The sequence below is a fragment of the Euwallacea fornicatus genome, chromosome 7 (assembly GCF_040115645.1).
Source record: "Euwallacea fornicatus isolate EFF26 chromosome 7, ASM4011564v1, whole genome shotgun sequence".
Taxonomy (NCBI): domain Eukaryota; kingdom Metazoa; phylum Arthropoda; class Insecta; order Coleoptera; family Curculionidae; genus Euwallacea; species Euwallacea fornicatus.
Genome location: NC_089547.1, coordinates 1,142,703 through 1,154,824, shown reverse-complemented (window position 1 = coordinate 1,154,824; position 12,122 = coordinate 1,142,703). Strand labels below are relative to the sequence as shown.

Sequence of the window (12,122 nt, the reverse complement as noted above, 5' to 3'; positions counted from 1 at the left end):
ATTACTTTCTTCGACTGCAGTACTATTGATATGGCTTGTGGACCATTAAGACCCATGGAGAAGAATGGAACCTCTAACCAGAACGCGAAACCCTCACACCTCTGAATGTGCAGCGGGTCGTTACAACCTCTTCGGTTTATAGAATAACCTTTAGGTTACGTAAACGAGATAAGTTCGGGTTTGCTCGGGATATTCGAGGGACAATATTTCAGCAAACCGCCTGTTAAAAGCGCAATCGCCAGGCGAAGCTTCACTCATTATGGTCAATAACAGAAGACTATACTGTGACATGTTGCCAAGTTGCCAATTTAAACTGCGAAAATCTGATAACAAATGCAAGCTGCGATCCTTCATACGTCACAGTTTGCGAGCCTGTACGCTTCGCTCTAGATTCAATCACATATGTAGATACTTGCCTTGCGTTGTTGCCAAGTCATACCGTGTGCATAACAAGTTCCAACGTAGTGTTTTGCTGTTTGGGCCCCGTGCAACCCGAAAACAATAAGATACCGCAACCACAGTCCCGTTAGCATTTCTCCAAGACCATTAATTATCTAAAATACAGAACCAGCCATGCTAAGTGTCCTCCTTATTAAAAATGAACGTTTTGTCATTATCCACTAGAACAATTACAGCCATAATAATTGCGGGCCTAAATAAAATTCCCTCGGCTGTAATTTGATGTTACTAACCGTCATTAATCGTAAATAGGTAAATACCCCATCAGGTTTCAATGACATCATACCGCATTTGGTTCTCATGGTCCGAGAGTTAAACGCCCAATTAAAATTCCGCAAACAATCGAATGGTTTAATTAATAATCAAAATCAGCTGTCACATTATCCCCTGATGAACATCAACAATATACGTGTGAAAAATCAATATTCGTTGTGCGCTCCTCTACAATGAATATTTAAAAATCAATAGGGACGAAACCTGGTCGGCGAGGGGGCCCTCTAAATGACCAAAACCGCTCGGCATGAATTTTAATCGTGTGACTTATGCTTGACTTTCTTGCAGGTTGCGAACGCAGCTGCAAATCAGAAGAGAGCGCGAACGCGTATTACCGATGAGCAATTGAAAATACTGCGCGCGCATTTCGACATTAATAATTCACCATCGGAAGACCAGATCCACGACATGGCTAACCAGAGCGGCTTACCCCCTAAGGTGATCAAGCATTGGTTCCGTAACACTTTATTCAAGGAAAGACAAAGAAACAAAGATAGTCCTTACAACTTCAACAACCCGCCGTCCACCACTTTGAACTTGGAGGAGTACGAGAAGACCGGGGAAGCCAAAGTTTTACCACTGAATAGCTCTTCAGGTAGCAGCTGTGACGAAATCAACAAGAGCAAAGATTCTACCAGCTCTCCTGCTGCAGAAGTTAAAAAAGAGATTAAAGAAGAACCCGTTGAAGAGCACAAAATGGAGTCCATGGAAGACAAACCTCCAAATTACTTTAATTTACCTCCAAACTTGCAGCCCCCCCAAAGTCCCGCCACTTCAATTGCTTCCACTGAGAGTATCAATGTTTCGTCACAACCTACCACTCCAAATAGTCTGAATCTTACTTCAATAATCGCATCACAGCTTGGGGAAGGATCTCTCTCGACCAGCACACCTACTTTAAACATGGGCCACCATACCTCAATGCTACCGCCGCCAAAGATCAGCCAGCAGAATTTTCCGAACCCCAACAGCCTGCAAGGGATGCTTCCGCTGACTCCAAACAGATGTTTGAGCCCTAGTAGAGAATATAGCAGTCCAGGCTCTTCTACTGGCAAAAGGGCAAATAGAACCAGGTTCACAGACTACCAGATCAAAGTATTGCAAGAGTTCTTTGAAAACAATGCATATCCTAAAGATGACGATTTGGAATATTTGTCAAAACTTTTGAATTTGAGTCCTAGAGTCATTGTCGTGTGGTTCCAGAACGCTAGACAAAAGGCCAGAAAGGTTTACGAGAATCAACCCGCAGCGGAACCAGCTCCAGGCATTGATGAAAGCGGAGCTAATAGATTTCAAAGAACACCAGGTTTAAACTACCAATGTAAGAAATGTTTGTTGGTGTTCCAAAGATATTATGAGTTAATCCGGCATCAGAAGACTCATTGTTTCAAAGAGGAAGACGCTAAACGTAGTGCTCAGGCGCAGGCCGCGGCAGCACAGATCGCTGCAGTCCTCAGTTCTGAAGATTCTAACTCTAGCACCACCGTAGAACCCAATCAACAACAATCGCAACAGCCTTCCCAAAATCTTTCAAGCCCAAGCCAGCCCAATGCTCCGACGACCCCCACGCCAAGCCAAGGAAATTTTCCAAGCTCGTCACCAACTCCATCGGATGGTAAAGAGGGGACCTTTCAATGCGACAAGTGCAACCTAGTTTTCCCTAGATTCGAGCTCTGGAGGGAACACCAGCTGGTTCATCTGATGAACCCCAATCTGTTCCCATCGTATCCACCAGACAGCCCTTTCGGAATCCTTCAGCAGCACGCCCAATTACAACAACAGTTGGCAGAAGCGAAGCCACCAACTCAAAACCATCCCTTGCTGAATATGCTGAACAACGTGGCAGGGCAAAAGAGAAAGATTGAGGAGTTTGGTGACGTAGAGAGCGACGCCTCGGATCAACCAAAAGACAAACGCCTCAGAACTACAATTCTACCTGAACAGCTGGATTACCTATACCAAAAGTATCAGATCGAAAGTAATCCTTCAAGAAAGATGTTGGAGAATATTGCTCGGGAGGTAGGTTTGAAGAAGAGGGTAGTGCAGGTTTGGTTCCAAAATACCAGAGCCAGAGAGAGGAAGGGCCAGTTCAGAGCACACGCCCAAGTTATCAACAAGAGGTGCCCTTTTTGCCCTGCTTTGTTCAAAGTGAAAAGTGCTCTGGAGTCCCATTTGACCACTAAACATGCAGATCAATGCGCCCGGGGGGAAATCAACATCGACGCCCTACCAGACGAAGAAGTCAGCTTGGAGAGTGCTCCTAGTTTGTCTGGAGGTAGTGACAAGTTGCAGCAACAACAGCAACAATTAGCACCTCCGCTTTTCCCAGCCCTTCATCCAGACATGGAGAGCTCCATTAAAAAATATTACGAGGAGAGTATGAAGAGGTACATTAGCGAACTGCAGCAACATGCCACTGCCTCCTCTAATGGCGACAAGAGTGAGATCAAAACCGAGAAGCCTGAGGGAGGGGAGATTCCTTTGGACTTGTCGAAGCCTGTAGATCTGTCTAGGCCAATGAAAGTATCAATGGAGCACGGGCTCTGCGATACGGGTCCATTAACCGACCTTAGTGAGCGATCAATGTGTGATGAGCGTAGCGACTCAATGTCCGAGACCACAGAATACATCGATGACGAAAGTAACCCAACTTCGCCTGCGAGCAGTACTCAAAGCAACACTCACAGACAAGTAAATTCTGGCGGCTCCAAGAGATACCGCACCCAGATGAGCTCCACTCAAGTCAAGATTATGAAGACACTCTTCAGCGACTACAAAACACCCACTATGGCAGAATGTGAAGGGTTGGGCAGAGAAATAGGCCTTCCCAAGAGAGTTATCCAGGTGTGGTTCCAGAACGCTAGGGCTAAAGAGAAGAAAAGCAAGATAGCGCTTCATAAAGTCCTCGGTCAATCCGAAGGGGACAATCCGGCACTGCCCGACGACTGCAAGTACTGCAATTTCAAGTACTCTCACAAGTATTCGATTCAAGACCATATCTTTACGAAAGCGCACATTGCTAACGTGCGCATGTACCTGGAAAGCCAAGGGGGGAAAGAAGGCCAGGACGAATTTCAAGTGCCGCAGCTTCCTGGGGGATCTGGGGCTGATTCCACCGGCAGCGCTCAGCAACAGCAGGGCCAGTTGAACAACAACACTCATCTGCAGCTACTTCAGATGTCAGGGATGCAAAGCAAAACCGCAGAACAAGACGAAAGTGCTGAAAGCTTGTTCCAGCAGCTCTATGCCTTGGGGAATGGCTCCAACAACTTTGGGGTGCAGAGCCCGTACGTTCACCACGCTATGTTTGGAGCAAACGGTGAGTGCCTTTTTATTATAGTTAGAGTAGCTTAACGGGTTTAGGCCTTCGCGGAGTGGCCGTTTGAGGTGTTACCAGTTTATTATCATCAGTTTATTATCACATGAACGATTGCCAACAGAGAAATGATCGCATCAGTTGTTGCTGTGTTGGGGCGACGTACTTAACAGGTTCGGAATAGCTACAAGCTTGGTCAGGGCCGCTTTACGTCGCAATTACTTCCGTTTTTTCTCAGTATACAGGGTGTCCCATATTTAAAGGCATGCGACTGAACAACCGACGCTTATTCATCATGTGAAGATATACATACGCAGTATTACGAAAAGTTAATAATCGAAATATCGGGATAAACTTAAAAAAAAAAACATTTTTTGTTATAATTTGGCGAAGAACATCCATATTTATTTAAAATTTTAGAATTACATTCTAAATATGTTTTTTTAAATTTAATTTTGTTCTGTTAATTGCGGGACACCCTATAGGTAACTGATACTAAGGAATTAATAGGCCCAGAAAATATGCTTGAATGCACTTACTGTCCGGTTTCAAAATAGCAGAATGGATGATCTTGAAACGTTTTCGACTTTATCTTAAAAGATTTTTGACGGCGCGACACTGAATCTTTAATTGGTGTTGCCAAGCCAGGAATTTCTACTTAAAACCCCGAGTAAACATCACATTTTCAAAGATTTTGGCGTCGCCACTGGAGATTTTTAAGGCGTTTCAAACTTCCGACTGAAGTGGAGAACCTGCGCTTTAATAGATCTTGCAAGATTTTAAGATTTTGGCACCGCCACTGGAGCTTTTTCGCCTTTTTGAGGCAGAATATTTTTTCTTAATACTGTTCGTTGTGAACAATTGGCAAATTTGCAATTCCAACGAACGGAAAATTGCAAAATGTCATTTTAACCGATCAGATTTAAAGAATTTTGGCCACTAAAGTTTTTTTTAAGGTGGCCCATTATTTTCTGAATATTATTTATTGTAAATATGCTGTATTATTGTTTATTAGCGTTTTCTCAATAATTAATGTAGCGCCTTTGCTGCTCCCAATTCACCGTTTTACCGTTTAACCAATCGCCTTATGACTTTTTTCGGACCATCATTGGAGGCTTTTACACGAGCATCAATATTTTTTTCTAATGCTTTTACACATGTTCTATAGCTGTTTTACTGTAGCAAATTTGAACTACAACATTCAGGAAATAATATCTTTTTACCTAATCGCTTCTAGAGAGATTTTGGGAAGTAGCCTTCTGGTTTTTCCCAAATACTCACTGAAATCGCCTCATTTGGCTCTCGCTTCCATAATCTACAAGATCTCCCTGTCGACCGACCATATTTTGATATTTGGCACAGCTAATCGACCGTCACAGTTCTCTTGTAAATATTCTTAGAAATCGCCTGTTTTTGACGAATTCTTCATCGGCCCAATAATTTGTGAACTCAGAGAAGCATCGGTTATATTGTTGCGCCGAAGACCGTTTCTAGATTTATAAACGAGTGAAAATTAGACAATAGCCCGGGTTCCGAGAATGGTACCGAAATATCGGGGCTTTTTGTCAAAACCATGCAAACAAAACAGCTGTTTACATTATCGACTGATTGATATCCTAAAACCAGGTAGAAAAATTATTCTCAAAAGGACTGCAATGTGTATTTGCGACCTTACACCTGGGTCGGATTAGCCCTTTGAACAATAGAGAACCGAGGGACCCGCTGTATTTTTTCATTAATAAAGCCCATTGTGGCACTTTGGGGTCCATTTTTCGAAATTAGCGACATGATCCTCGACATTTTGAGGCGATCAGCCTCAACGAGAGCGAGGGAGAGGACGAGAAAAAACAACAATGACCGTCACGAAATGTAATTTTAATAACGCAGGACATGCATATGAGCGTAGCCCATTGTGTTTTATGTTAATTGCAAAAAAGTTATTTATTGCCTCGGCGGATCGGCAGTAAAATACTGCTGCCAATAATAAAAGACGCGATCCATAACTAATATAACTGCCACGGAGAGTTTTGCCGTGAGTATTTTTAACGTATCGTTAAAAACTCACTTCCAGCATTCGTGTAATATCGTTTCATGGCATAAAAAGCCTGAGACGAGAACTCCCTAGCTATCGGTAAAAATATTCGTAATTGTGGCACCAGTGAGATCGTTTTTTTACCCCACAGTAGGGATTTATATACGGGGTGATATAAAGGAACCCCGCGGTCATTCGAGTGGCTGTATCTCGTTAAGCGACTGAGTCATGTCCGGACAATTTACATGAAAATGTCTTCTTATTGATTTTATTTTTATTAATGAATGTCTTGTACTTTTGTTGTAATTTTAATAAGTGGGCATTGTTATGGGCGCACCACAAATATGAAGGGTTAATTGAAGGCTCGTATAAATTGTTTCCAAGGTAAGGATCGCAAATTGTACTTTTGAGGCTCCACTAGAAGAATTCAGTATCGGTACAAGATCTATATCTGCCGGTTACAGCGAAAACGAAACACAAATTTCAAAAACGAGGAGATGCGCAATTTGAGCCCTTTTCAAAATTTAAACGTTCGGGAATTCCTAACAGCAACAGTCCCTACATCGTTTTCAACGATATTAGACTTTTAGATCGCCATCTGCTATTGTAGCAAACTTCACATAAACTTTCTTTGAAACAAGCACAGTTAGCAACAGCCTGTCTGCCAATGGCAGAATTGGAAAAATGTGGAAATATTCTCTTCCCCGTTTGTATAATACCTTAATTTTCAACTTTGTACAATGAGTAGCGCTAAAATTCTTTACAAAAATCGTCATATTTATTCGATTCTCCTCGGAAAGTTGCAGTTATTTTCAAAAGTTCCAGGCATAATTCTGTTAACAGCGAAAAGAAGCAAGTTTTTTTAATGGACCAATCTCGCATCCCTAACTGTTTACACTGTCTCTGTACTGGAAATTCTTATCTAGAAACACACAGTATGAGGTAATTTTTCCCACTTATCCTTAATGTATATGCTATTATAACCTATTGAAAATCTCGGCTCGCCATAGAACGTCATGCAGATGTTTTTCCCCTTCCCTCGTTTCTCGTAGAAGATAGTGGCAGCAATCAAATTTGACAAATGAATTTGGTTAGAAATTCAGTGAATGTGAAAACATTACCAGGGTTTTGCTGAATTTCTAACCACATTCTTTTGTGAATTAGGCAACTAATACAGCGAAAAAACATCTGAATTCCATTGCAAGCCAAGAATTTTAACAAGTTGAAATAACTTGCAGCCAACGTGTGGGGTAAAAAATTATATCAAATTGCTTATTTGTGTTGTGTGCAATTTTGAACCCTCACTACCGTAATGTGTGACACTCGCTAAAAATACATGAGTACTTTGTAGTCATATTGTATTTAGCCTCGAAGAAAAATAGGCAATCTAGACTGTACGTCCGATTCAATAAATCCGCCTTAATAGATCCAAACTACTCGGGCTTTAAGAAAACACAAATCAAGAAAACGATAAAAACGAGCAAAAATCACGATTTACGCGCGTCACGGAGCCCCGAACAAGGACGGCTACATGCGACGGGTTGTGGACGAGAAAGAGAGAGAAGGCTCGCGCGAAATGGGGCGTGGCCCCCGGAGATTCATTCTACTTTTGCAATAAGACAAACGAGCATCGGGTTCGTATAGCTACCGCATTACGCCGTGCTATTGGCCGACGATCGTCGATTATAAAAGTTGTACTCTTTAGCTCTGTGCAATGTTTTTGCCACCGGATTTTATGTCCGTTGACTTTTTATCGGACGATTGCTGAGCACGGAAATTTCATTTCGAAGTTTGTCTTGCTTTCAGTCAGTCGCAAGTGCGTCTTAAAATAAAACATTTTTATCTTCATTTATCCGCCGTCACTGTTTCGCAGCCATCCCTCCCGCCCCTCTCCGTAAACCATTTTTCTCCCCGGGAATTTCTTATATACATCCTTATCGCGCTCAGGTAATTTATCATTCCAAAACGTCATAATTAACTGCCCCTCCGAAAATAGAGGGCGCCCCGTTCGTTTATTATTCATTGGATACTGAAACGAAGGCCCGGAAATTTTCCAGGCTGTAAGATTGTTTTCCCTTTTTTAACAGCTTTTTGGGGATTCCATACGTGTTCCTGGCAATTTTCAGTAGGTCTTATGAAATCAAGTAAGGTTCTATCCGATAAAAGCCTTAACCTTTTTCTAGGAGTTGAGTAAAAATTGAGTACTAATGCTGAGCTTACTAATCGATAGTTCCAAACTACGTTCTAACATTTTAAAACTCCACTTTATTAATATTTAATTTACATGGTTTGTTTATTGGAAGGAAACACATTAATCGGCAAGGAATGATTTACAGCAATGTCGATTAATTTGCTAATCGATATCGATCTTAAAACTTCGTCCGAATTATACAAATTGGAACTTAATCGATTTTACGACAAAAAATATGATATTAGGTGTTTGAATTGGGGATTAGCAGTTATCCTTACGATTCAATTGAAATTCACTTTAATAAGATTTATTAATGCATTACAGAGTGTCACATTAAAAAATAAGTCGAAACAGATCGAACGCGATTGTACGGAGATGAGAAAATGCCAAAGACTAAAAAAATATTAAATTGATCAAGGACTTCGACTTTCCTGAAGTGAATGGTCAGTAGCCTATGGCAAGAACAGTTTAAAGTGTTTACAAGAATCCTAGGAAAGACATCCCTACAGATTTGGAACTCGAGAAATTAACTATATATTTAACATTCGAGTTAAATATTCCGAAAATCTGAAAACTGAAGAGCGAAAAAAAAATTAAAGCTGCAACACTCTGTATTTAGGCAGCGATGCGTTTATCAGTCTATGAGAATATTTACTTTTCTTCGTAATTGACCCGAGGGACACACCCTTTATGGATTATGTCTGGCTGTTAGATCAACTTCGCATAAACTCCCCTTTTCTCTCCATTACGCATAAAATGAGGCAAGTTGTGTCTGTATTCGAGGGCTAATCTTAATAATCCACGGAAAAAACGCATAATTCGACAATCTTCCCCAAAGAAAACGGCTCTTAATAACCCTCGAACGCCACAAAGCAATCGAAAACTCCTATTTATCCCCGAAACAGCCAATTTCCGCCCTTCTATACCCGAAGAAATGAGAAATATGAATTAATATTTCATCCCCCCATTGTATTTGCCCATATTATGAATTGGTAATGCGCCGAAGTCCTGTATATGCTACGTGTTTTCCTTATTTTCCCTCACATTCTTCGTTTTTTTCTCTCCCTTTCGTCAATTATTAAAGATGCACACGTCTTGTCGAGAGCACCCCGTATGTTCTAGTTTTGTTTTGGGGTGTATTAATCTCAGGGGCGTGCAGAAAATAAATACGTTTTAAACACCCGATAGCAGAGTTGTGACTGTTCTCGCACTGACAGTATTAAAACCGATAAATGTTTTAATTAGAACTGCTAGAGATGAGCCATATTATCGATTGTATCGTACTCAAATGTGATATTGAAAGTGGCGCACTGACAGAAATATCTGCTACTCAAAGGTAGTGTAGTGATTTATACGAAACAGTACAACTATAGTAAGTGGACAAATTTTTTACTAAACTTTTTGTTTTGTGTATTTGTCCATTTTTGTTTTGTTGTTTGTCCCGTTTGTAGCGTTGCGTTTGCGTTAGTTACTTCGTTTATTGTTTTATTTATTTATTTTCGTTTTTTTTTCTGTTTTTTACGTTTTGTGTCGTTTTATTTTCAGGTTAGCCTCAGCCTGCACGTGGCAACACCCAAAAAGAGACTGCTTTTTTGTTTACCTATATTATTTTCCGCATTTTGTTGGCCTTGGTGAGTTTTTCTTCGTCCACGTCTTCCACACTCTTCTAAGTATTACGTTTTATATATCTGAATAGATAACTAGAGGATTGAACTTCCTTCGCCTTTATTATAGGGAATGCGTATATGTGGCCAACCACAGTTCTATTGAATAACCTCGCAAACTTCCTCTTGTAAATAAAATTGTATATGTGTACTTTTTTCTTTTTTTGCCGAGAACCTGTGCGTTTGCCTGCGTTGAAATACGATGACAATCTCAAAATGTAATTGAAACAAAAAATGTGATATTTACCTATACATATGCTATACTTTAGCTCCCAGTGAAATAGTGAAGCTTTATATCTCCTGAAGCTTTGTAACGCCTTGTAATTATTTAATTAGTTTAATAAATTTGTATGTTAAGTTCCTAATAGATCTGTAAGAAACGTGGCCTTTACTATTAGTGTATACACAGTGTCTGAAAAATTAGTTGTGTATAGTGATAAATTATTATTTTCTTGTAATAAATCGATTTTTATTACTTTACATTTTTTTGTTTTTTTTTTACGTTACAAAAAGTACAAGTTTTTTGATACGCCACAGCTTGCCTTTAATAGTGCAAACGTCTTTGTAATTTTAAAAAGAATTCAGCTGAGAAGCTCAGGAAGAAGTAAGTCATCTGCTGGTTCTCGGGGATTGCTTTCCATTATTTTCGTACAGTAAATGTATAGTGCAATTATATCTGAAAGTAAAGGTTTCTCCAAAGAAACCCTAAATTTTTCGATCTTGCTGTAAAGAGAGTCTATAAAGTATATGAGATCTAATGGATTATTTAATGTCACCGATATGACATATTACGTCATTGTGATTAAAGATGCTCAGTCCACCAACGGCAATTTCTCTAAAGATATCCCTAATTTTCCACTTTCTCACTTAAGAATATTTGCCAAAATTTTAAAGAAAATTTTTGTTCTCCGGACATAAGTAAAGTGATTTTACCGCTACTTTACTACACACGCATAACAAAGTGACATTTCTTAGTGTCAAAAAACTTTGTGGGTTTTTGACAATGACATGCATGCATGAGACTTTTTCCAGCGCGTGTGCGTAAAAACTTTAGTGAACGCTAATATTAAATTAAATTTATAGAGCATAAAACATAAAATTTTTAGTAAATGCCGATGAATTTTTTCTTCACTAGTTGTAGAAATTAATCCTCTTCATAAGGTTTTCAGAAGTGTCATTTTAAATTTCAAAATTAAAAAAATATGTTTTCGGAAATTTGACTACAAGTTCCTCGAATTTCGATTATCGGTAAAAATGACCATTTTTGTCACATTCTGTACTAAAAATGTAATGAAGTCGTACAAAAACATTTAAATTAAAATGAGCGGCGTCAATTCGATCACACTGTATAGTCGGTTTGGTAGATTCGAATACGTAACCTAAATTAATTCTTTATTAAGATAACAAATACTCATAATTACTAAACAATTACTAAAACCCCTCGGTGAAAAAGTGAAAATCGGCAATTACTCCAACCTTAAATATCTCCCAGATGATGCAATAGTCATAAGAAAAGTCCGAGAACATTAAAGTCAATTACAGGTCTGTGCGTAATTCTAGCTGTGCGTTTAATGAAGTTCGGCGCCCTGGAGACCGGTCTCGTTTCGACCCCATTAGGTCTCGTCAGTGCAGTTCACCTCAAATCAATGACACGGTTGCTGCGCAGACATATGTGTATCGGTAATATCAACGTCAAATATGTGAGGACTGCAGGAAAAAGTTCTACTAGCGCCATCTACTGTATATAGATATTTTAGTTAAGATGCGCGATATTTTACTAAAATTTACACCATACGAATCGTTTTACAATCTTCACTGTAAAAATATTCCTGACGTGTTTCTTCACTTTACGTATTTCCTAGGTGATCCTAGACATTTCGTTTTAGAAAAAATTGAAGTCGTGGATCAGTTTAAAAGACAAACACGTTTCTAAATTGATCAAGCAGGATTTTGAATTAAAGGAAATGATCGGAAAAAGTCTGACTGACTGAAGCAGACTGAAAGGTGCGTGACCTCAGAAAAATGATGACCCTGTAGATTCTCAGCATGATTTGGAAATCCCGATTATATATATAGCCGCGAGAGCTGTGCATTCGTTTTAATTTCATTTCTGTAGGAGCTACAAATAGAAAATAAAAATTTTTAAAGCTAATATTTGGATAACGAACCTTTAAATCATTTAATTTT

At 39.6% G+C, this 12,122-nt stretch overlaps 1 protein-coding gene across 3 annotated transcripts in view; it reads left to right on the top strand.

The window, feature by feature from the left end:
- Window positions 1-12,122, top strand: part of zfh2 (Zn finger homeodomain 2) — an 84,420-nt gene that overhangs the window by 38,377 nt on the left and 33,921 nt on the right. For 2 of the 3 annotated variants that reach the window (XM_066284465.1, XM_066284466.1), the window contains exon 4: window positions 1,021-4,051. In XM_066284465.1, the coding sequence (XP_066140562.1) occupies window positions 1,021-4,051 (3,031 nt within the window). Of the gene's footprint in view, window positions 1-1,020; window positions 4,052-9,816; window positions 10,416-12,122 lie in introns of those variants that run through there. The other variant, XM_066284467.1, reaches the window with a different exon arrangement.